The 26,955-nt window shown below is 41.0% G+C and overlaps 1 protein-coding gene across 2 annotated transcripts in view; it reads right to left on the bottom strand.

Annotated features, from left to right (window-relative positions):
- npnta (nephronectin a) overlaps positions 1 to 26,635 on the bottom strand; it is a 50,846-nt gene extending 24,211 nt beyond the window's left edge. Inside the window, exons 1-3 of one of the 2 annotated variants that reach the window (XM_079662589.1) lie at positions 26,129 to 26,635; positions 16,586 to 16,686; positions 6,283 to 6,375 (exon numbers count right to left, since the gene is read on the bottom strand). In XM_079662589.1, the coding sequence (XP_079518715.1) occupies positions 6,283 to 6,375; positions 16,586 to 16,686; positions 26,129 to 26,199 (265 nt within the window). In that variant the 5' untranslated portion in view covers positions 26,200 to 26,635. Of the gene's footprint in view, positions 1 to 882; positions 999 to 6,282; positions 6,376 to 16,585; positions 16,687 to 26,128 lie in introns of those variants that run through there. The other variant, XM_079662590.1, reaches the window with a different exon arrangement.
- Between the last annotated feature and the right edge of the window lie 320 nt (positions 26,636 to 26,955).

Raw genomic sequence — 26,955 nt, 5'->3', positions numbered from 1 at the left:
CAACTTGCATTCTCATTCCTGCAATAACAAAAAACCATAGCAACACTTTGTCCACTGGCATGGCAGAGAAAACAGGTCTTAACTTGCCTGGTTCACTGAAAAAGAAACAGCTTAAAAATGTAAATGAGGGATTATTGAAATGGTCACATTCTCAGACAGAGGCAGCTCTGTGAGCATCAGCACATGCCAGACGCAGCCGGGGCCTCCTCGCGAAGAAAGAAACAGACAAGATGGAGCGAGGACACAGAGTGGTGGACAAACTGAGAGATAGCAGACAGACCAGCGACTGACAGCTCGACGAGGCCTCAGGACTGAAGAAAGCTGAGCGATAGCGGAGGTGTAGAGCCCCTCTGGGGTGTTCACTGTACGGTAAATGAACTTCTGAGGCACATCTGAAGCGATGCAGAGTGGAGTGATTTATTAGGTCAACTCCATTGAGGTATGCTACATTCCTGACACGCCTCTATCACTGACAGAGAGATTAGCAGAAGGCTTTTTTCTCGGGGATATGCTTGACTCAAGGGAAGATAACACTGGGTAAAATTCGAAGCCCTTTTTTTCTAGCAGGAGTCAAGAGAGCAGTCTCTTTTTAAAAGGAAAGGACGAGCTCTTTGTTCCGGGTGCAGGAGAGGAAAATTAGAGAGAAGAAGGGGGCAGAGCATAAAGGAAAATCATAATGGCTCTTTGCTGTTAAGAAAGGTTTCTTAGGCGACAGAAAAAGGAGGTGGTGAAGACTGTGACATGCTTGGCATTCATGCTGGCATATCTGGGAGGTGTCAAAGAAACTGGTGGCATTCACTCCTCCGCAGTTTGCACAGTGGAGCTCCATGCATGTTGCTAAGATAGGGAGCTGCTGTGGAAAGTCGATTGTGGAAATCTCACCCTCCATCACTACCCGCACCGGCTGATGGTCCACAGGACGAAAGATAGGGAGGTGACTGGCCCACACTGGTGGGGTTAAATAGTCGAGTTCTTCTTCTTTAGATAAAGTAAATGGGTTAGAGGGGATGGGGGGGGAAGTGGGAGGAAAGGGGGTTTGATCCAAGATAAAGTAGTAATGGGTGAGGATAGAAGGAGACACAGAGAGAGAGAGAGAGAGAGAGAGAGAGAGAGAGAGAGAGAGAGAGAGAGAGAGAGAGAGAGAGAGAGACATGGATTAGAAACACCTCTGACCACACCACATTCCTGGAGAGTAAAGAGGAATATTATGCAGTAAGGAGCATTACACTTGTGGGAATTGGACATGAGGGCCCATGGGAGAAACAGTGAAAGTGTCCCTTCTCCTCCTGCCCTCTTCCGTATTCTTATTTTTGTCCTGAGGGTGAAATAAGATCTGAGAGAATTACATTATCACACGGATTCAGAGGATCCTTTCTCAATTTGTTTCTGGAGGTTAAACGATAGACAGGAGTTACCATTCAAAAAGGCAAATCACTGCTTGACTACAAACAGCCTGGATATGTTCAGCGCCCCCCCCCCCCCCCCTCCCCCTCTGTGAAGATCCATCCATCCATCGTGCAACCTTTCCTCCGGCAGTCAGCAAACAACACCTATTGTTAAGTGACTGGAAGATGATACAGCTACCTTTGACTGCTTCGCACGCTTCAAATCATTCAAGCGACTCCCTATTGAGGGAAGCGGTAACTTAGACTGGGAGGTTTTGAAAGCTTACTGCATTTCTGCCAACTCTACCCAACACTTGTCAAAAGGCCTTATCTGCAAAAAGGCTCCATTGATATTGGTATGAAACGTTTTAGTAGCGAAGAACAATAATTCACTGAGAGAATAATTTAACAAGGGCAGCGTTATCTTATAAGAGTGGTTCTTTTTCTTGAAGACATTGTTTGGACGAAAGCTAAACCTGAACAATATCCCGTGAAATTGGAAAACAGAGCAGTTACTGGAACAAGAGGCTATAGTGGCTATAGTATCGGAACCACAAATCTCCCCCAGGGACACACTCTGCATGGTTATCTTATCCGAGAGTGATACCCGTGGGACTCAATAAATGCTCGTCAAAAGCCAGAAAGTGCATCATGTGGTATAAAACAAACAAACAGGCTGTGCTGTGTGTATTGTCCGCTGTTGGTCATTTAACGGAGCGACATGTTTGCACTGAGGTAAAACGAAATTACATGAAATGATTTGCAGGAGCTCGATGATTGATCTGACTTCAATTATCACTTTATTTTATAGCATCATTATTATCGCCACCCAACGGTTAAATGAGATCCTTTCTATCCATTTTATTCCAGGTCCATCGTGCTGCTCATGGAGGTTAAGGTCAAATATGACTTCATAGCCCACTTGATATTTAATGATCTTCTGAAAGAGAACATTGATAAAACAAATACAATTTAGGGTGATTAGCTGATAATTGAGGGGAAATACACTAGACTTGCAGCTGTTAGATTATTAACAGCTGAAAGCCAGGAAGACAAACAGTGACAGAGAGCGATCGGTTTCCTAAAGTACCTTTCTACGCCTACACTGAATTAAATCAAAAATATTTTCAGAGACAGCGATGTGCCGTCGCCAAGAAAAGCAGAGAAAGGTCCAGATATGACATAATCTGTCTGAAATAGAGAGTGTCTGTCTGTATGTAATGGATGTCTGTCTGTCCTGCTGGTTTTCTTGCATACTTCACATCCTATCGGCATGCCAGGTAAAGCTTGCACGGAGATCTAAGAGACACATATATTAGTAAATGTATTGGCAACCGCTCATACCATCAAGAATACATCTGGGGATTATCCATAGACATTGAATGAAGCTTTTAATTAATTGAGCTCACTTAGCATGTGCTTGGTGATGCAAACAGCATCATGGTGGGAGTATTTCTCACGACTAAAGGAAGTAAAGTGTTGAGTGGGAAGTTGTTTGGATGAGCGATTCTTGAGAAGCTGTAATAGCAGAATACCACAGGCGAGGCAATCGTCCCTTTTTATAACTGGCATTGCAATAGTGTTCTAAAAAAAGCCACAGGAACAAATTGCTCACTAACTTTAACCATAGCTCAGACTATTATACTTGTGGTATTAATTATATAGTTGCCTGACAGAAAAAGAGGGATAAGAATAAAGCAGCATCCAGAGGCGCCGCAGATATATTGCTTCTGAAGTCATTCCTCCAGGAAAGTCTTTTTAAAGCCTCTTAACAGGAGGTCAACTACACCTAATTAAATCCACCTGTATGCAATAATTATCTTATTAAAATGATTGGTTCAGAAGGGGGAGTGTGCTTCCAAACAGATTACTCCTATAATGAGTTTATTTGTGTAGTGACAGCGTGTTCATCTATTCTCACCATGCGGCATGACAGATCCAATTCTCATCAACACAGGTGAAGCACTTCCTGAAAACATGATAGATTCTCGAAGTGTTGATTATTATTTTTGACAGATGAGCGCTTGTTAATTTAATGATGAGCACAATCTGATTCAAATGATGTCACCTGCAGGTGTTAGGATTCTCTGTATCGGAAAAGCCATTAAAGTGATATAAACACTTGATCTGGCAGGTGAAGAGAGCTGGCAGTAAAACAGACATGTAGTCCTTGAAGTATAAATATCTCATAACAGTACGGGCTCATAAAACGTTGACAGAGGAAAATACGGCTTTGAATCTGAGAGTGGTGAAATCAATACAGTAGCTGCCATGCTTTGTGTTTGCTGTAAACACTCATGTTTCCTCTGAGGTTTGTTTATGCTCCTGGTGTTCCTAAGGTGTTAAACACTTTAGTTAATCAGATCGCCTCCAGGGTCACACATCTGTCCACACCCCCCAACGTAAAGTAGGTGAATGTTTGGCCATGCATGCAAAACATCTCTCTGCCAATGCAGGTTTACTTACCCTAACCCTAATAACCCTAACCCTAACCCTACTAACCCTCTTAGCCTTCATTTAAAAATTAAAGATAATCTTTGGGGACATAATCATGCCATAAAGACTGGTGAGTTTGCTGAAGTAAGTTTTGATACTTCAAAAGTAGGTAGGTAGGGAACTAAACTGGATACCAACCTACATCGTATTTCAAAATGTTTTCATTATTATAAGAAGAACCTCTCATGACTTTAGATATCATGAGGACCTGCTGCAATTTCTCTGTCGTTATTCTTCAGTGTGCTCAAGGTTTCTATTTAATTGGATTAAAGGTTAAGTTATTAATTATTGGCAAATGAACACAATGGTATTTCCTGGAAAAATCCCAAGCCGTGGGTTTTAATCTCCATATCTGTGGGCGGCTTGCCGGGGATGGTTGGCAGAGCTAACGAAACAAACTTTAATTTACTTTCTAATATGGAAAAGAAAAGAAAAGATAAATTACGACAGTTGATGGAAATTCAAAAACAAGAGAATAAAAGAGAGATATTTAGGATTTTAAGTCTAACTATCTAGCAGTGCATGCTGGGAAGTTTGCTAATGTTCTGATAACATGCAAAATGCTAGTGAACTTTCAGCAGAACAATAATTCAAAACAGTAGGCTCGAAAGGCATTAACTGAATAAAACATACATTAAAGTCAGCCTTCAGGCATGTTTTGAAGTATATAACGCACCATGCTATGATAATATTTTCTTTAAATTAATTCTGTTTCCGACAATGAAAGAAACACGTTTATCTTGCTCATAAGAAATCATGTCCTCGTCTAGAACCGCTCCTAGCATAAGCTTGAGGTTAAGTTCAAAACAGCATTACTGGATGTAAAATATACAATTAAGTCTAGTTAGAATTTTTGGTAGGTAATGGAAGGAGAGAGCCTCAAGTCCATTGTACATCCAAAAAACTGCACACTTCCATTTTTGTTGTCAAAACGTTCACCGTGCTGATGCACTCTCTTGCTCTCTGTGAATCTGTAAAGGAGGTTTCAGGTTGCTTCACCGGTGTTACCGCTGTTGACAAGTGTCGCCATTTACGGATTAGACAGCGATTGACTGTTTGTTCCGAACTTAATCTTACTTAAATCCACAGAATGCAAAACATCTCTAGTGACAGACTCAACAAGTCAGTTTAGTCGCGGTCAGACTTTTTTGGGGATATAAACATAAGAAAAACGTATTTTTGGGTGGAGGCGACCTTTAAGTTAATTATAAAGGATCCGTTTATTCCACATAATCGCTGAATGAAACAGCCCTGGGCAACTCATTTCTCTCCTCCAGTTGGCGCTGAGGATGAATGCATTGCTCCGGTGGGCCGGATATGAGACTGCTGCGAAACACTGGGCAATAGTAAACCACAACTCAATGTTTCATGGAGGCCTGCATTTAGATGAGAAGATCTAATCTGTAGTTTGAGAATAATTAAATTGGTCTCTATAGCGTGTGCCAGCTCCAAACTGAATCCAAGGTTATCTCCACCTAAATAGACTGAAAGGGCAAGTGTGCCACTCAACGCTGAGTAAAGCGGATAGCTCAGTGATAGGTCCAGAGCTTATTGGACAAATGGGGCTTCGAAGGACACTTGAAAGTACAGTTTCATCTTGAAAGGGCTTGGAATTACATTTGTCAGATAAATCTGTCTGAATGTTTGGCAGCAGAGTCTATTTTAGTTGGATACGGGACGCTGATCCTTTTTCCCTCTTCTTCTTTGTTGCAGATTAAGACAAAGAGCAGCCGTCTGGCCGGGCAGACAGGAGCCACCTATAGCCTCCAAACGCGGGATGAGTCATTGGAAACATACCAGAGAGGATTTCGACACCTCCACCTCCTTAACACCACCTCAACCCTTGTGTTTAATTGCACACTATTCCTGTCTCAGGGCGTGAATTCCACAAGTGCTTTCAAGTTGCTTGGATCCACGTCAATTTACTTACTAACTGGGATGCTTTAACGCTTTTCAACATGTCTGATCTGTCAGTGATGAAAATGCGGAAAAAAAAAGCCTCGCACACACTTTCAGGAGCATCGGGCTCACTCAGCAGAGACGAGTTATCTCAGGTCGGTAATTGAGATGCTATCTTCACAGAAAGGATGCTCCCAGGGGATCATTCAACATGGCCTCTACTTATTCCCATTTGAGCTGAATCAGCTTTTCTTTTGCTGGTGGCAGAAACCTCTTCCGCTCCGTGATAAATTGGCATCTCTAGGAGGGATCCGGCCACAATAAACAATGATTAACCTGCAATTACTCAGGGCGCCTTTTGTTTCCATGTGGATGTCAGCATCGATGTTGTAAGGACCATGTTTTCTGACTTTCTCTGTGGTGCACGTTTCAACCTCAGTGCCCTTTGACACATAACAAATCACAGCTGTGTTTTCATACTGTCTACAGGTTCCAGACTCACCTTGATTGCAGGTCTTTCCGGTGAAGCCTGGATGGCACTTGCACTTATTGGGTCCCACGCAGTCTCCATGCTTACAGCCGGGCTGGCACACAGCTGTTCAGGGAGGATTCAAAGAGGGAGAGACAGATCAGTGCAGCGCCTTGGCACACTACTTGTTTCAGATCAGGTTGACAAAGCACTTAATCCTACTGCTCCTTGACTTGTCTGTAAATTGCCTTTTAACTCCATGATACAGCATTAAGACAGCATGAAGCCTCAGTCATGAAGAAAATGCTTCTTTCTCCTTGCTTGACAGCCTTATTATCATTGACTAATGGCAGCCATTCAGAGCTAATCACATCCTTTACACCTTGTACAGAGCTGGAAAAGTTGTATCGTCCTTACTGATACTAAATAACTTCACACTGTGTGAAATAAATAGGGAGTTTGACCTTTTATACTGAGCAAAGTTTTGATTTTCCATGCTTTTAAATACAGTACATTGATATTTCTATTGGCACCCAGTTAACGAGGGTAACCTAGGCCAATACAATCCCCACTTAGACTGAAGCTGGAACAATTAGAGCACCAAAACTGTAACTTCTAATGAGCGCTTCGAGTTTCCTGCAGATGGTACAAAGTGCGTGGATGGAGATATTTTGAGTTGTGGTAGCTGCTGCGCATCTTCCCGCTCTGTCTCAGTGCGCTGTGGGCTTGTCTGACTGTGCTTACTGCAGCTTGCTGCTAAGCATGTCTGATACACGGGGCCTCAGCCAAGTGTTACTAATTTTCATTCAAAGCTTCATTAATTCTGTCATAATACAGCGCAATCAGAGGACTTAATTACCACTGTGCTGGAAGAGGTAGTACATATGCTTACGAACGTGTGTGTGAAGAGGTTTTGGGTGAGAGTGTTTATCACACCAGCCAGTTTGTTGTGTATCTGGAAAGGTGTGATAGTGTAGTTATAATTGACCGGTATGTAATCTGTCGTTGTGTCTGTAATGCTATACACATTACTCCAAAAACATCCTTATGTTTACATAGCCTCAACTGATAGGACTTAGCTTTTGTTTTATTAGGTTTGCCAACATTCAACTATAATGGGAAAAGCTCAAAAACTACCTCACAGATGTTTGTTAAAATGGGTGGAAGCATTATACATGAGCAGATAAGCAGACTTTCAGAAAGAAAACAGAACGGCATTTTTTTTTAAAAAGGCAAAGGTGTGTTTTTAATGTTTCAAATACCAGAGAAGTTGAAAGATTATCCAAAATATCTATCTTGTTTATATTGTTTTAAAAAGTGTATTAAAAGCTGTCCTCTGCCCTTTAAGTTAAGTTAAACTTTTCTGCTGACACTGCGTCTATTAGCCACACCTACATTTACATAATATGCAATATGCATATCAACTCAGCAGTTCTGCATAATTTAATGCTATTTAATGGCGTGATACGTTTGCATTGCAATGTGCAACTTTGGTTAAGATATTCACGTTTGAAGTGCCTTCTTTTATTAATGACTTTAATAAAACATGGGAATAAAGTTAAAGCTGTTTTAACACATACAGAGGGAGACCCTATAGAACCGATGAAGAATGGGCTTGATAATGCACTCTTTAAATGAAATGCACACGTTCAGAGTTGAGTTACAATCTCAGAAATATCCATTCATACCCATGCAGCTTGCAGGGCGGCAGCTCAGGTTTCTGTCTGTAACATTGTTCAAAGTGAATTCAAAGGCAGAAAGGTATGTGGTGAATCCGAGTCGATCACATCTCCAGGCTCAATGCACTTTATTTGCCTATGTAATCAAATAGAAAGATAGCACACTTGGTAGAGCCTGTGATATGATATGATGTGAGTTTGCTAGCACACAAAGCAGCCAAAGTCCACAACTACAAATAAAAAAGTCGCCTAATTTGTTGGAGGAAAAAGAAAAGAGTGGAACTTTTCTTCGCGTAGGAGTTTATTAGACTCGTTGCTGGTCAGCAGATAACATGAAATATGGTTGTGGTGTTGTTAGACGGAATTTGAGTGTTTTTTTGTCTTCCTCCTTCATGGGGGAGGATTTGATTTGCAGGATCTAGCATCAGCAGGATTTGCCTCTGAGGGTATTTTTAAGCCTCGGGCCAGGCAGAAAGATCAGGGGAACGGCCCGTGTTCATTAACCACAGCAGAGGATACGGAGGGCTAAAAATGGTGGCACCAGCTGGAAGGCCAAACATAGCATGTATGACCCTCCATCTATGAACAGCATCAAAACACGCCGGGTGATGACACACTTTCGCTCCCGTTTACATCAGCCGTTCCTCGGGACAGCACACTGCTGCCGGCTACAGAGGCAGAGTCTTTTGATTTATCGACTGCTAATGGGCGCCTGATGGTTAACACAAGGGGAGAGTATTCATATTTAATTGAGACCAATAATGCGTAAGAATGTTTAAACTGGTGAAATGAATGACTTAATCAAAGTGAGATGAAAAAACGATTTCTTCATCAAACGCAAGTGGCACCCTTTTGCAATCAACTGAGTAATTATCTAAGGCTGTTTGTAATCATTATTTCATTAGCCGTTGATTTTGTGTCTGTTTTTGTTTCTTTTATCCATCATTGAATTGTTTAAAAAGTTCTCCAAGGTAACATCTTAAAGCTACTTATTTGTCAGATAAAGACCCAAACCCATTTTTACAATTATATTAAACAGAGAAAAGCTGTATATTCTAACATTTTAAGATAATATTTTGCATTTTTGCTTGATAAATGACATATAATTTATTTATTTTTAAATATTCAGCTGATTACCTGTCCATAAATAAATCATTTGAGGATTAATGTCAGCATACATGCTATATGGATGACATGTAATCTGTCCGGGTGCGTTATGCGGTGGAAATGTCATTGATTGACCTCGTAATGTCACGGGGAATATTTCATTTACCTTAGTGATGAATTATGATAGCATTGGCATTCTCCACCTCACTGATTTCTATTTATTTAGGTATGCAGAAAATCCCCCTACCACATTAAAATGCTCAGTTTCTGCCGTCCCTACAGATATTAAAAAACATTATTTCACCTTTGAGGGTTTCATTAGTATTCAAAGGGGTGCTGAATCTTAATGAATCATTGAATCATTTCAGTATAACTCATGTTAAGAAATGGCTTCAGGTGGAATCAGGTCTGCAGAGCCGAGGCTGTTCGCATAGATCTTATGCCTGGAGGAAGCAAGATGGCCGCCATCAAAGTGGGTGTGAGGTGTTAGTGGAAGGGTGGGCTCGGCTCTATAAATAAGTGAGCGAGCCCAGGATTCAGAGGATGTTCCCCCAGCAAAAATGTCGAGCACGATTATTTCAAGAAACATGTGGAGCTAACCTTGGGGCTGGCACCTTATCCCGGCTACTCTGTGAGTTAAGGCGAGGAGAGCTGCAAAACAAATAGCCAAACAAACAAAGGATGCGGGCAATGTTTAGTCAAGAGAGCAAAAAAAATAAACATGATGTTAGAGGTCAGAGCGTGGTCATTTCGACAAGCAAACATTCCTGCAAAAAAAAGAAAACACACACACAGTCTGGAGTTTTGGAGTCACACACATTCCCAGTTGCCTGTAGGCACGTTTTGAATTCATTTACAATTTAGTTTTTCAGATTTCTTTCTGAATAAAACCATCATGTCCTGGGATTATCTAGTATTTATGAATAATGTGAGCTATATCCCCTAGCACTCACATCTAAATGGAAGAGAGTCTCTCGCACACTGTGAAATACTTAAATTATTATTCACTCTATTTTAGAAACAATGCGTTGAAAGTCGAAAACGCTATCCATATCACTCAATGAGATCCTGGTTCCTATAATATGAAATTAAATGCTGCAGGTACCCGACTGTGAGGAGGCAGATTTTTAATGGGCTCGGTTTCAAAGTGCTTTTAAAGCCAGAATTGTGTCAAGTAATTCGCAACATGTGCCAATTATCCCTGCATAAATGCACTCAAATTTTGATGTGCAAACCTTGCCGTTTTGTTTTCACTCGGGTACCCCAAGCAGATGAAAAGGCACACTTTTAGACGATAGCTTTACAGCCCCAGTGATCATGAAAGAAAGTGGAGCAGGCAAGGAAACTGCTCAGAAAATCACGATAAAGTGAATTACTTAAACGGAGATATCACTTTTCTGCTTTCAGCGCACACTTGTTAGCTCGAATTACCAAATTCAAAAGTCCTGCCTTAATCCCGGCCGTAGAATTTATAGAAACAAAGGCGGCACTCAATCAGAAATAAATCCCGGTCTCAGTGGATTTGTAACATCCACCAGGACTAGTCTGAGGAAATTGTAATGTGTGATCCATTTAATATGGAGGTGATATTCAACCTAGTTCTTTTACAATCAGAGAATATAACTTGAAGTCTTTCTGCCAGGGCTTTTGTTTGATCAAGTCTTTTGGAAGAAGTTAATCAGAAGCAAGTCAAGCCCTTCAGGACATCAAGGTCTGCTGGTTACTGCCTTATTAATGTTTAAACCTGATCTGAGCGTTAACTTGAAAGTTTTTGTTGATTTAAAATCCATGTTTAGTTTTCAGTTATCCAGAATTTTGTTACAACAATACCTCTGAATGTTAATATTATACGATTCTAAAACTATATTCAGTGCAATGTTTTGCCAATCTGTTTCTAACAAGCCCCCCAATATCTAAATCTGAGCATTGAAATATGTTATGCGAGGCAACTATGATGGGTATAGTAGCTTCCTTATCGTTAAGGTAAAGTATAGTTAAGGTTTAGCAGTAAAATCACTCGGTTAAGGTTAGAAAATGATTGTAGTCCAGGTCAAATATAATATAATACAAAATAACATGAATTGCAGGCTGTTGAACAGACACGGCATACTGTCTCCATAACACAGTGTGCAGTTAGGATTTGTTTTAGTGTATCTGTAACATTTGAGATAATAATAATAGTCATAGTAATAACATAAATTACCATTTCACGTCCACCCCCCTCTGCTATATATGGCTGCACTACTGCCTGCATATTAAATGTTGATTTATATGAATACAGGGAAGTATAATCATGAGTTCTTTGTTCAATTCCTTTTTTAATTTTCACAGTAAAAGCCCATCTAATATAGATACAATTAGTTTCAAATCACCAACCTCACAGATCTGATATCACCTGACATCACACGTATTAAACGCCCCTGCTGCTGCTCCCTGAGTACACCATTTAAATGCAAACAGTGGGATCAACTTGTTGATTCAACAGTTTCCATCTTCATTAAGAGAGATGAAAAGTACTTTTAGTATAATTACTGTTAGCTGTATTACACTGGAAAGGCAAATGACCCAATGCTCCCACAGGCAGTCAAATGTCCATGTTGGCAGCTGCTTACAATAAGTATCTTCAAGTGTAGCTCTGCCTGCCGGATGGCCTGTCAGGAAATTATAAGTGGAGCTTCTTCTCCTATAAATCTAAAGCTCCTCTCTCTCTTTCCCCATCTGCCTGGCTTTCTCACTTGTCTCCCTCTCCTGTCTCCCCACTCCAGCAGCAGTCGTCTCCTACTCCTTACCTCTGAACCATTTCCCTTACACCTCAGAATTTTCATTTTCTCCAACTTTTAGTCCTTTCTCTCCTTTCTCCCTGACGACTGAAGGTTGATCCATTAAGTTTCTTTATTCTGTGCGAGAAGTTCTCACAAACCAATCGCTGAGAAAACTACAATCCTACCTCCAATCTAATCCCTTCTATCGCCACAAAAAACTTACCGAGACCTGAAATCTGTAGTGACTGCATCCTCTCCCACACTGGCACACACTCATGATTACACTTCCTCTCATTCTCAAACCTTCCACCTCTCTCCTCTAGTCTCGAGTGAATGGATTTGAGCTGTGCAACCGGGGCAGCAGCATTTTAAAGAATTAAGGCAAGAACTCAAGGATTGATTTAACTCACAGAAGAGATTTAGATTGGGTGAAAATAAAAAGTGGTGAAGTAAAAGTGCTCTAGCAGCTTGATACAGTGTAATGCACATAAACGGAAATTATTTTTTGGGCTCAAAATGGAACATGTGGGACTCCAGAACAACAAAGACAACTTGTTCACACACCGCTGTTTGGCTGGTCGAGGTTGTGATGCAAACATGACTTTCTAAATGTTACTCTGATTAAAAGTCTATGTGAGCTATGATGTATGCCCTTAGGACAAATAATGAATGTGTTGTCTTTTGGAACAGTCATTACTGTTTTCATTGGGTAAAATATGAGTACATGAATCATGTCTTGCCCCCTAAATCTAAGCTTCTTCCATAATAAAGTCCTCCCTTTTTTTTCTCTTCCCATCCAAAACCCACATCGATTAATTAATTTCCTGAGCATGGGAAGCTGTAAAGAGCCCGGTGCAGATGCACAGCGAGGTTTTGGGCACTGAGAGAGCCGACTCGTGCCAGGATTACTGCTGAGTCTGGCCCCATGTTCAAACAGACCCTATGAAATGATACAATTGAGTTGTTTGAATAAAACAGTGCCGCTTTCGCCTCAGTCATTCCAGCACAGATTGAAAAGTTCAAGTGTCAAGGTTTTCCCAACCATGAAATCAACCTATCCAACACACGATGGGAGGGAGGCGTGTGGTGCAGTGGGTTGTTCAAACCCCACTGCAGTCAGCATGTCGTTGTGTCCCTGAGACACTTCACCTCAAATTGCTCCTGTGGGGATTGCCCACAGTATTGAGTATGTAAGTTGCTTTGGATGAAAGCGTCTAACAAGTGACATGTAATGTAATACGAGTCTCAGTCTGTCCCATAAACCATTACTTGTATTAGTTTTTCTGATCTCTAGTTGAATTATAGTATTTTATTTGTCCGTAAAAGAGATGAGGCGAGAAATGGATAAAAGCAGATTTTGGGTTAATCTAGCTGAGCTAAAAGGAAATACAAAATACTGAGTGCTTGAACTCTCAGTAATACTGTTTGTATTCTCTGGAACATAAAAAGGAATCTTGCAATGCACTCCAGCACCAAGTGAAAAATGGCAGTCTGCCACTTTAACATGAAGCTGCTAAACCAAGACAATAAAGAACCTAACCTTTGGACCCAACAAGCAGTGTGTTACATATTTCCCACGGAAAACATTTAAAATACAACAAATAAACAAAAGCTTAAGGATGGTATGATGAGCTTAAAACAATGGGAACAGAATTATAATATGGTTATGGCAGCAATGAAAAACACAAAGTTAATATTTTAACAAGCTAGTAAGTAAGCCCCAAGATCCGAACATGCAGTTATGAACGTTTTTGGTCTTTTCCACAGCAGAAACTTGACAACCTGCAACATGAACCTTTAAATAACCACTTTTTTAAAAACTCATTAGGTTTTGGTGCTAAATTCGGATTAATGTTTCCACTGGTTTGGAAATCTCAACATTTTAATATGCTCAGCTGAAAAGGCAACAGCAACTTTGAACATTGATTATAACGAGAATAGATTTGATGCACTGTGATAGGCAATGATAGAAGAAGCCCAATTTAATTCAACATTCTTTTTGGGTTATTTGTGAATTTGAGGTGGAAAATTGTATGCCACTATAAACAGAAAATATTCCAAAACAGGAAAGAAAACATCATGAAGTAGAGAGATTTATAAATCAGATCTATGGGAGGAAAATGAGCCTCTAGAGCACATGTGTCAAACTCAAGGCCCGGGGGCCAAATCAGGCCCTTGGTGGATTTAATTTCGGCCCGCAGGATAATTTCTAATTCCTATTAGATCTGGCCCGCCGGTATATTGCACGCACCACCTTCACTCCATCCTGAGGGTTTCCTCAGCTCAGAGCCTGAGCCCAAACATTGATGAACTTGCACCCGAGATGAGATGCCAAGTATCTGAACTAGCATCACAGAGCAGCACACTGAGTTTAATGGATGTTTCCTTCTGCACTTTTTCTCTTGAGACAACAGGGCATGTTTGGTTTTTTCTTTGAGGGAAATAGTTTTTTTGAAGCTGTTGTTGGCCTGTGGAAAAATGTACTCATAAGAAATGACTCCAGAAAAGCTGCAGATAGAGCCATAAGAAATGAATGCAACTGATTGTTTAATGTATAATGTTTTTTTTATAGGCAATCATTTAAGCTTTGTTAGTTCCAGGTTTAATATGTGCAATAAGTTCATTTCAATAAGCTCTGCAATAAACGATTTTTTTATGTTGGCCCTCTGTGTATTTGAGTTTCACAGTCTAGTGCAACAACAATACCCACTTTGCTGTGTTGGTGCAACAAGTGATTTCAGTAGTTAAATGCTCATTTTACTGCTTTGTTTGTTGACACATGACACTTGCTTGACTAATCACAAATGAAAGCACTGCCTTCACCCCGTGACCGTAGCTGGAAATTGGAATAAGTATTTACTCCTGAACAGAGCTACATTTTAGTTGCGGGAATGAGTAGAAGAGCGGAACCTGTGACAAGCAATAGTTTCATAAGAAATACTTAATGGCTTTCTAGCAAATTAGCTAGCTTAGCAGAAATAGGGTATTGTAAAAGGGGGTATCAACAGCTAGCCTGGTTCTGTCAGGTTGAAAACATTTTCCCAACCAGCACCTGCTTTGGACAGAGTTGTTTACTGTCTTTAAACCACACTGATCGACTTCTAGCTGTAGCTTCATGTAACAGACAGATAAGAGTCAGAGTGTTTTACTTTTGGCAACAAGGCAGAAAAAGTTAAACCTATGACAAGCAATAGTTTTACAAGAAAAACATTTACTTTCTTGCCAAGGGGTGAAAAGATTAATACCTCTCTATCTGTAAATATCAAGAAACACCTAGCAGCCAGATAGCTCAGCTCAGCATAAATAAAACTTAAAAAATGGGAAAACAGCTAGTCTTGCTCTGTCTGTAAGTTGAAGATGCCACGTTGGAGTGAACCATGTCCTGTTTACTGTCTTTATGCTAAGCTAATCGACTGCTAGCTGTTGCTTCATTTAACTGACTCATTGCTATTGATTTTCTCATCCAACTCTTAGTAAGAATTCAATACTATTTCCTTAAGGTCTATTCCTTCAAGTTGCTTGTTGCTGAGTTCCTGCTGTAGGAAAAGTATGTTTAAGTGTTTAATATACAGTCTATGGTGTTAACCCCTTCTTGATTAAAGCTCCACAGCAAAGCAGCAGCTACACCGTTACAGGCACCAAGCCATGCAGAGGATTTGACATTTGTAAGGCAAGTAGCCGGATCTAAAGCCCATGTTAGTCAACCGTGTTAGCATGTATAATATCACACCTCCCTGGGTTACAGGAAGACCCTCACACAATGTAAATATGTCGGAAATGTGATGCGTTAATATTTCATGCAGTTCATGTGACACAGGACACATCCTCTGAATCCTCTCAAGTGGTTTTGCTGAATACAAATTGAGTTGAGGTGAATGTGTTCATGTAGCTTGTTTTGGAAGATTTTGCAGAGTAGTAATCTGTAATAAATCTCCCATCTATTGATCCACCTGCAGCTACAGTCTCTCATTATGTCCACCTGCAGAGCGAATATAAATGTCAGCCTTTTTCTCTGGTTCATCCAGCCATTAGCACCAGTCTTCACCCAAAGATTCTCCATTAGCAGAGCTGGGAAGTAGTGGAGTACAAATACTTTGTGACCGTACATTTTTTTGGTATCATTACTTTACTCCACGACTTTTTACTTTTACTTCTCACACAAATACCTGTACTTTCTACTTCTTACATTTTCAAGACAGGCTGGTTCCTTTAGTTTGAATGTGTGTTTGGTGGCGTGATCATTATTATTTAGAGTCATTGCGTGCCTATTGATTTGAACACGATCCGTGTATCCATCATTTCCTGGTCTTCTCTAAAGAAGAGGGACCAATGAAAACGTTGTCATGTTGCCGTTGTTCAGCATGGAAACATTCATTAGCTAACAATTACATTATTGTTCTATTAATATAAAGGGAGGTCAGGTACTCTTTAAAACAGCTGCTAGTTATGGGTACTTTTTACTTAAGTACATTTCGAAGCCCTCTTTACTTTGACTTGAGTAAAGAAGTTTAGTCAGTACTTCTACCAGAGTATTTTTTAAACACGAGTCTCTATACTTCTACTTGAGTAAAGGATGAGTGTACTTTTGCCATCTGTCCATTAGCAGTGGGCGATGTGTTGTGACAACGTGCATGTTTGTGCGTGTTTCCCCCGAGCCTCATGGTTACTGTGGCAATGTCGCAGCCTCTCCTGTGTCTAATTGCATCTTTGACCCCAGCTTGAAACCTAGCAACCTTGTTAGCCCTGTTTCCCCCTGGCAGCAGCAGAAGCAGGCGTGATGGCACTCACGCTGGCAGTGACCCCAGGAGCGGCGCGTCCACCCCCAGCAGCAGTCCACTCTGGCCCCGTACCGACACAGGCCGCTGGACGAGGCCATCTGCCGCGGCCACCTGTGTGGGGAGGACAGTATTAGTTCACAGCCAATTAAAATGTCTTGATGAAAGGCAGGGGTCTTTCAGTGTTGTTTGGAAGGTCTCAAAGCCGATTCATGTTCCTGCTGTAGAGAGAACATTTCGTTTTCGCATTAATAAGAGTATTTTTTTCTGATTTAAGGGTCTGAGGATAATAAGTGTTGCACATTTTATAGATTATAAAGCCCTGAAGCTAATGTGTGTTTGGGTCACATTTCATTATATGATAAAACCTAGTCTTTGTCAATGTTTTAAAATATTTAGTATCTCTTCAATAGCAGCTAAATGAGGTCAAATGTACTGTACTTCTGTTTGTAAGCAAGAATGAAGATGTCTCGATGAAAAGCAGGGCTCTTTCAGTGTTGTTTGGAAGGAGACTTCAAAGAGTTCAAATCATTTATTCAATGTTCCTGCTGTAGAGAGAACAGACTATTACTGTACGCTTTTTCTTTTGCATGAATACAAGTCATCTTTTTCCTGTTCCTAAGGGAAAATGTGTCACATGATGTACCGATGGTAACGCCCTTTGAGGTAAAAATGTGTCATTTATATTTGTGAGTTACAAACAGACTAAATCTAATCTGTGTAAAAAAAAAATCTAAATACATAATATCTCTTCAATAGCAATGAATAGCCAAAAGTCACATATAAATGTTCTTTAGTTGTAAATAAGAATTATAAATGTCTCAATAAAAAGCAGGGGACTTTCAATCCTAGAGGAAGGCTTTGAAGTCGATTCATTTCCTTTTCCTGCTTCGGAGAGAACAGACCATTATGGTTTCTTTTATTTTTTGTGTCTGAATCCTGAGTTTAGGGATAGAAGGTGTCACACGTTGAACAGACTGCAAAGCCAATTCAGTTTTTTGGTGATTTCGGGTTACTTAAAAATAAAAACAGACACAATCTAATCTGTGCCAATGTTCCTTTAACATGTCTTCAATAGCAATAAAGAGCAAAAATACTGTCACACATCAGTAAAATATTGAAAAATGACTAAAACACTCCTAGATCCCAAGGTGACTTATTCAGATGTCTTTGTATTCAAAAGGCAAACGATATTCAGTTTGCTATCATATAAGAAAGAAACAAATGGTCACACATGAAAGGATTAGTTCAGGAAATATTTGCTTGAAAACTGAATAAAATATAAAACGAAATTGTTGGGCGCCAGCTGTCATCTCACTTATTCCCTATAGCAGATTTCCTCTGCAGAATGGGAAATATAACTGATAGCACATCAGATTGTGTTGGTTTGTGCCATGTCAAACTGGAGACCCTTGTTGAAAGCATGCCAGACCCGATTTGAATTCAGCCTTCAGCGAGTATCAGTGCACCGCTGACTCTTACATCTGAGAAGACCACATTACTGTTGCGTTCATTATAAGGCTTATGAAACAGAATACAAGCTATGTGCCGCCTGATGCCCTTGAAAAAATCCAGCAGACTCGGTTTCCTATCTCCATCTGTTATAGTATCATGTGATTAGAGCATGTGTCACTTCGCTATATGTGTTTTATAAGGCAATTTCATGACAACATAATATCATTCCTGCTACAGGGAGTACATGCAGGTGTAAGTGTTTGTAGAAATATATGTTATTTTCCAAAGCACTGCAATTCCTCCTGACAAATTACAGCCGGATGTTTTTGTTACACCATGTCCTATTCTGCTCAGAGCAAGAAATAGCTTCTTGGCAGACCATGTATGTGGATTACCTTTTCATCTGTAGCAAGGCTCACCACATATTTATGGAGAGAATAGGGCAAAGGAATGAGTCCATTTAAGGAAACTGATGAAATTCAAAGAAGCATGTGTTTAGAGGCTGGCTCTGAGGAGATGGTACCTACAATCTAGACTGAGAATAGTGAATACATCAGAGGCAAGTAGATCATTGAATACATTGGATATTTAAAGGTAACTTATTATGCAAAATCCACTTTCTCATGTATTTTATACATCAACATGTGTCCCCTCTGTGGAAAGAGATTCTGAATGGATTCCGAATTCTCTTTTTGTCCTGATCCATTTATATAAAAACCTGTCAATGAGCTGATCGGATTTTGGCCACTTTATGATGTCGTAACGATTTGTTGGCTTGTGTAACCATTAGCCAATCACTAACCAAGGTAATCCCCCCCCCCCCCCCCCTTTATCAGCTCAATTGAGTTATTTTTAACCAAATATCTCTCAGATACCTCATTCACACCAACGCAACTCCGGTTCAAGCTCCGTGCTAGAGCTTTTCAGGTTCAGAACCGGTTCTTCGGTTTAGCTCCGGCTCTGTTCACACCGCCCAGAGTTCGACTGGTGCTGCGTCATTGCGTCATCGTTTGCGTCATGACGTAACCGTTTGCGTGCCTGCTTCATAAAGCCAAACCGCGCGGAAACCCCTCACAGCCGACACCGACAACAACAGCAATGACCGATTGTGCTCCAGCTTCCTCTGTAACTCTTCAGAAGAGCAGATTCCCAGTAGGTAGCTGGTCTCTTCAGTGGACCACTGCTGCTTGTTAAGTTTCTCCATCGTTGTGTACAAACCGGATAAAACGGCGGCTTTTTGTTGTTGTTCAGGAGTTGATCCCGCCCCTGCCCCTGCCCCCGCCTCGACGTAAGCGTGACGTATGTGGGGCTTTTGCTCTGGCAGGGCACTTTTTTGGTGCTCTAAATGAACCGGATACCGGAGCTAAGAGGCTGCTCCACTGTGGTGTGAACAGGAAAACCCGGTGCTTTTCAAGCTCCAGCTCCGAACCGGCTCTGAAACACCGTTGGTGTGAATGAGGTATAAGAGGCTGCTCCGCTGGGGTGTGACCTTTAAAGGACCTAACCATACAATGCAGGAAAGTATGTGTAACAATGTGATCCATAACAAAAGGAGAAATTATCTTGATTTACTTCCTTTGCCCAGGATATTCTTTATTTGGTGATAGTGAGGTTGGTGTTCAGTATTCATGGCACATGCTATGCCACTATCCCTGCGTGTTAGTGTCTCTGTGCCAAGATGCTAATGCTTGCCCCTGCTGCCAATCACCTCATTGGAAAAAACCTGCTGATGGATGCTAAGTGAGAGTGGCAGATCCAGGGAAAATGTTTTTCTGCACCCTGGAAAGCAGACAGGGAGGGAACAACTCCAACATAGTATGGGAGAGGAGAAGTACGGAAGAGAATACGGAGCGAGGGGAGACATAGGAAAACAAAAAAAGGATATTAAAGAGAATTAAAGGAAACAAAAAGGGAAATTAAGGAGAGGAAAGGAAATGAAAAAGAAACTAAAGGAGAGGGAAAGGTCTGGACAGCAGCCATATTAAGATGCCACTATCTTTGCAAGTGACACACACACACACACACACACACACACACACACACACACACACACACACACACACACACACACACACACACACACACACACACACACACACACACACACACACACACACACACACACACACACACACACACACACACACACACACACACACACACACACACACACACACACACACACACACACACACACACACACACACACACACACACGGCAGCTGCTGTCCCTCCATACTGTAAATGTGTAACATACAACAGGACTATCCCTGACTCTGGCAAACTTCACATCATTTCAAGGATGGTGGCACTTAAAAAACCAAACACTGCCCACCCCCTGCTCCTGACGTTCGTGTACACATGCCATTTTCAATGCATTCCTCAGTCTCCATAAGGTAATTATCATTATAGAATATGGAGGCATAATGTAGAAAGAGTTTATGCCTCTCTGGCTGCACCTGGCTCTTTATCACCTCATTTCCTTTGCAGTTATATGATAATATAAAGTTATGATTGCACTAGATGACTCCCAGTAGAAAGCAGAAATCGTATAAAGGCTATATGAAGTTGAAGCTAATTGGCTGCATATCTTTGTAAATAAACAACATCTGGCAATCAACAATGTTTCACAAAGGCTCTGTTGTGTTGAATAGATATTTTTGAATTACAGAGCTCCATCAAAATGTGGAAAGCAGTCAAGCGTCCAGGTTTTGTCTTCTTTACACAATCTTTGTACCGTAACGATCTTAACAAAATAAGTGCTTACCACAGCACTTATCTTGTTTCTTGATCTTTTAATCTAGGATTGATTTTGTTTTCATTTTGCATCGTCGAAACAAATCAGCAGATTCTCTCTTCCTCCTCTTCAGAAGTCTTTATGTCTCCACAAGTTTCTTTGACACAGTGTTGATTGCCAGATGGTATTCAAAGCTGATACAGAGATATGCAGCCAATTAGCTTCGACTTCACATCAAAGCAAATCTAGTCGCCTTGTGTGACTTTGCTACTTGAAAGTTATGTGATGGAAATGTCCTCATTTGCTATTCCAATTATTTTTATTTCATTGTATTCGAGTGAAGAGCCAAAAATGTGTTTTCTATGGCTCAAATGTGAATATGTGTCCTCTATGAGACTAAATTAAATAGATTTATTGTTTGGACTGTTGCTTTAACAAATCAAGTAATTTGTAAATGTCAACTCAAGCTCTGGGAAACTGTGACTCTTCTGACATTTAGAAAAACTAAAATCATAAATCACACAAGTGAAAAACAGGTTGTTACATTTAGAAAACAACCATGCAATGCAAGCAGCCTTCATATTTGTGTTTGTAAATTAAAAGGAGATCAAGCTCAATGAAATGTAAAACCATCATCATATTGGAATCAACAGACATATTAGGCAACCATAATAATCAGATAGAACCAAAGTTAATGGTCTTTTTTGGCAATTACATTTGTTGTGAAATTGTTTTTTTGAGTAGCAGCAAACGCCTGCCAGACGGTCTGCTGCTGTCTGGCAGGCGTTACCGCAGCAACCGGACAAAAACCACCAGATTCAGAGACAGTTTCATCCCACAGGCAATAAGACTGTTAAATACCTGAACTATTGTAACAACATCCATAACATTCATCTGCTACTTAGTAATTATCTATCTATCTATCTATCTATCTATCTATCTATCTATCTATCTATCTATCTATCTATCTATCCACACACACACACACACACACACACACACACACACACACACACACACACACACACACACACACACACACACACACACACACACACACACACACACACACACACACACACACACACACACACACACACACACACACACACACACACACACACACACACACACACACACACACACACACACACACACACACACACACACACACAAGTGAATATGGAATCCCAGTGCTGTCTCTATGCTGAGTTCAGCCAGAGGCATTGTAACATGCTCTGAACTTGAACTGAGAATGTAATACAATGCAACAGCTCACCCATTCATACTGTACCACTGCAGCAATGTCAAACAAACATTTTCTCAGGACATTTTAGAACAAAATTGCAATGAATCACAAAAAAAATTATGTTCGAATTGAACAGAAAATAAAAGTGTTCTTTCAGATACATTTTGTCACCAGTGATATTTTCCTGAGCCGAAAGCTGGCATATCAAATGGACTTGAGCATAATACCTGTATTTATTATCTTGGAGCTCTGAATAGTGATCCTCAAATTACACTAAGCCTTGAAGGAACTGAAGCAGATAATTATTACCCTTCACACATGCCGTGTGACACCTCTTCTCAAACTCACACTGTCTGACAAGGTTCTTCCAGGAGAACCTGAGAGGGTGATTCTCATTTCCATCCTTCTTCCATTGTTATACTAATGGATACAGAGCAGTGAAGAGCAGTCAGTCCATCGCTCGGAGCAGCAGTGTGATAATCAGGACCATGAAGGTGTATCATTTAATCTATCCATCTAATCCATCCACAAATTCCTGCCGAAGCATTGCAAAGCGTGACTGTTGAATGGATTTCTCTCACAAACACCCACAGATGTTGATTGCTGCATTTGTAACACCCGGGTGTGAAAGACCTGCTCGGACCTGCCAGAGTTTGTGGAGTCAGAAGGTGTCTGGCGTCTTAATGAAGCTCGTGGTGCCAGACCTGCAGCAGACTGCCAATTCTATCACGTCAACACACATCACCATGTGGGATGTTGACAAATATCTGAGGTAACGATTTAAAGGGAGAAATAACCCGTTCAAAAATGTGTTTCTGTACAAAGGGAGACAAAGTGGAAGGTGTTCACAGAGTGGCCGGTAATATAAAAGACCTTTATGATGTAATGCGATGAAACACTGTTGTCGTGCGTTAACAGCTTTTCTTTGTAGACAGCTGTGAAGTTGGAATAGGCGTTTTGAACTCAATTATGTGGCACTTATCAGTCTGTGTGCACTTTGAAAGAGACCTTTTCTGACGGATATCCACTTCCTTCACATCGGAGACAAATGTTGAAACTTCCAACGATATTCTGAAAGTCAATATATAGCTTTTTTCTTTATTTTTTTCTACATTATGTTAGATTGTTTTGGCAGACCTTTTTTCTTAGTGACTTACGATAAGTGCATTCGACCTTTGAAAGATAAAGAGGAGGATCTTGTCAACATTTTTAAGTGCACTCTCTCCAAACCAATGGCTAAAAGCATGTTCGGTGCTGCAATACAAGTAATTACAGGATGTTTTCTCGTTCATTGAATACAATGTTTGGTTCGTCTGGATGTAGGCTATAAAGGTTTTGTGAGAAGAAAGAGGGCAGTGACTCGGATTCAACACCAACGACTTCAGCATATAAAGAAATGTCCATAGAATCAACGCTGGCAAAGAGGTTAACACAGTATTCAGGACTGTAAAATTGCATTACAATTTACACATGTCTGGGATAGCTAGGCAGGCAACAAGCCACCTAACCCTCCTGAAGTTTTTTTTTCTTATAATAAGGACCGAGCAATATGTAAACGTTAATTGGTATAGTGAAATCAAACAAAGTACTTCACATGAAATGACTAAAAGTACACTGTCATGGGTACAAATGGTATGTTTCCTTGTTCATGTTGCACTTCTTTTTTAATATAACGTTAGGTGTCTTAATTGTTATCCTATTATTCCCAATCAGTCCTATTTGATGAGTTCAATTGAAAACATAGCAGAGGGGAAAGAAGTTGAATTGATGTTTTTCTATCGGGGCCTGAGAAAGTTGTTTTGTGAGGTACATCCCTTAAGACAAAACTGAAGCATCAGTCATCAGAGTCTGACGTCACGTATTGTTCACTGTCAGAAAGCATATGGCAAGGTTGCGCTTGAAATCTCCTCTATGGCTCATAAGAAAGATGTCGGCACATTCATCATTACTTCCCCACTCACATTCGCTTGATGGTGAACAAAGAGAAAATTATAAATGTATTGTTTTATTTTTCTTACTGCCTGTTAAACAAACCGTAAAATGTGCTTTGACACTATTTCCGCACTCATTCTCAACCCCTGAAAGCCCAAATGTGGGGCTGATAGTACAAGGCCAACATTAACCTGGCACAAGTCCACGGCTTCAGATTATTACTGAGGAGGTCTGGTATGTGCTGCTTGGCTGCAAAGGCCTCAACAACGTAACGACATCACTAGAGAAGAACATCTTTACTGTATGTGTTGCAGTTGATTTAAGCTTCTTTGTATTATGACATTTATTGGCTGTTTGAAACCTTAGCTGGAATGAAGATGGGAACAATAACAGCGCAATGTTTTAGCAACAGATTTGCAGGTAAGCATATTATGTGCAGCCATGAGAGAACAAAATGATCTCGGCAATGATGGCCGTGAAGGACCCTTCAGGATTGGATGGATAAGCCTGTTAGGAGCGCTCTCTAAAAGGAAATAAGGGAGAGACCAGGTAATAAATGTTTTTTTCGCTTCTGCTCAGTCTCTGGGGATATGTTCTCAATGAATTCATATCGAGGCGGAGGCTCAGGCCCGGGCAAGTTTATCCCCATAAAATTGGCAAATTATGACCGTGGTGACAAGCCACTCCATCAGCAGGGATGTTAATAATGTACAATATGCTGCTGTTAGGTTAAAGCAAATGATCATTACACAAAGGCAATGCGTGAAATAAAAGTCAAAGCCCTGCACATCTCAGCACATCTCAGCCTTTCACACAGACATTATCCAAGGTTAGGGAAGAAAATAAATTACAATCATATTGTGTGCTTTCAAATGCTCAACTCTAGTTCTCTGTTATGTTTCTGCCCTCTCCTTGATTCCCTCTCCCACTTCTTGCTGAAACCTTTGAAATCAAAAACGTTCCTTCTGAACTGCGTTTGAACACGGCAGCAGAAAAGTGAACTGAAAGAAGAAAAAAAGGGAAGAAACCTCCAGATGCCAAAATCTATCATCAAGCAGGTGGAATAGCAGATAGTCTTGAAAGAGCATTTTGAAATGTGTGCACACGATTTAAATAACAATTACCTCCAATAATCTTCAAAAGTGTTTCATTCATTTGAAGAAATGTAAAGCATGAGAGGGGATACTTCTTTGGTGCTGAGCCTCCTGACAGAGATACATGAGAGAAATAATAAAGTACAACACTTGGCTGCATCACTGTTAGACATTTGGCAGTAGGACTATTTGTGTAACTTTCTCATTGTTTAGATGGTCCTCAGTCCAACTTTATTCTGAGCTCTAGAAATCCATGTAAACATGAAACGCAATGGATCGCAGTTTCGATTCTACACATACTTTATCTGTAAACACAAACGTAACACATAGTCGCATCAGCATCCTGCCAAAAACCACAAATGGTGCAATTACTTTCCCACAAACTATTTATAAAGATGCCATAATATACTTGTTTCCAAGGGAATGAGCCAGGGTTACACCTAGATTGGTTTTATGATGCAGGATGTAAAAAAAACTAAAAAGCATCCATCATGTTAATTAAGTCAGATAAAGAGCACCTATAGGCAGATTGAAATCTCGGACACGTGCATGATTCGGGGTCTGGCGCGTCTCCACACCTCTACCTTCAAATACTTCATCAGATTCGTGTTTGAACATGAAGCGCCGGGCAACGTGCTGTCACATCACCTAATAATCAGCTTGATGTCTGCACAAGACAAGAGCCGCGCGGTGGGATTTTGGCACATGGAGACACTGCTTCACTCATAACAGAGTGTCTGATCCGGGTCGCAGAAACAACCGGTTTGGATGCACTTGGATTCTTGTAAAATTAAAGTTAAATTGATGGACTGATTCGCCACGAAACAACATTCATACAATCTTAGTTTTTACGCACATCACAGGAGCAACATGTTTTAACTCACGTCTAAATTAAGCTCCCCAGTTTGGAGATCTTAAAATAATTGTGTGTACAAGCACTCCGGCATGTTCTATCTTTAGCCAAATGCGCAGTTTTTGCAGAAACAGACTATAAAAGGATTGAACTGTGATGTAAGCTCTTAATCAAAATCAATGTTATCTCACTAAACTATCGGCTTCCGCAGAACAATGTGAACCATGTGCCCTTACCTGCCATCAAAGTCTGCACTTGCTCCAAAGCAGCAGCTGCACAACAACACCAACTTTATCCATAAATCCATGATTTCAGTTGCTCCGCGCCCGCGCTGTGTGTTATTCTCCGTAATCCAAAAGCACCGGGTATAGGAAGCCGCGGAGGAAACAATTAAGACGAAGAAACGGCGGAGTTTCCGTGACGCACGCTGAAGGCGCACAGGTAGGAAATGACTGCGGACGTCCTTCCCTCTTCATGTGCGATATGCAGGGGGAGTGGAAACCAGTCCGCCGCCTGGAAGTGGAGTGACCCCGGTGTGTGTGTGTGTGTGTGTGTGTGTGTGTGTGTGTGTGTGTGTGTGTGTGTGTGTGTGTGTGTGTGTGTGTGTGTGTGTGTGTGTGTGTGTGTGTGTGTGTGTGTGTGTGTGTGTGTGTGTGTGTGTGTGTGTGTGTGTGTGTGTGTGTGTGTGTGTGTGTGTGTGTGTGTGTGGAGCACTCTGTCGGGAGGAAAGCGCACAGCTCCCTCTCTCTCCTCACAAGTTCAGTTCGCGGGCACTTCAACCAACAGCACCCACTGCAGTCAGACCCCCGTCTTTTAAATAGCCAGCGGTCAAAACACAGCGAAGATCCAGCCCAATGCTCCTCACATGTAAAGTCATGACCTGCAGCCACAGAGGAGAGGAAGAGGCTCCAGATGCAGCAGCTCGGTGCCGTTCATGCTTTTGGAAATGTTTTCATTAATTGCGCAGCCTGCTGAGGCACGCAGGTGCATCGCCCGCCCAGGTAGATGTTGTTGCTCACACAGTAAAGAAGACAATGCAGTGGAAATTACTGGGGGGTGATTT

The sequence above is a fragment of the Notothenia rossii genome (assembly GCF_949606895.1).
Source record: "Notothenia rossii genome assembly, chromosome: 1".
In the NCBI taxonomy this organism is placed as follows: Eukaryota; Metazoa; Chordata; class Actinopteri; order Perciformes; family Nototheniidae; genus Notothenia; species Notothenia rossii.
The sequence above is the reverse complement of the archived record's forward strand: the minus strand, read 5'-3'. Positions and strand labels throughout refer to the sequence as shown.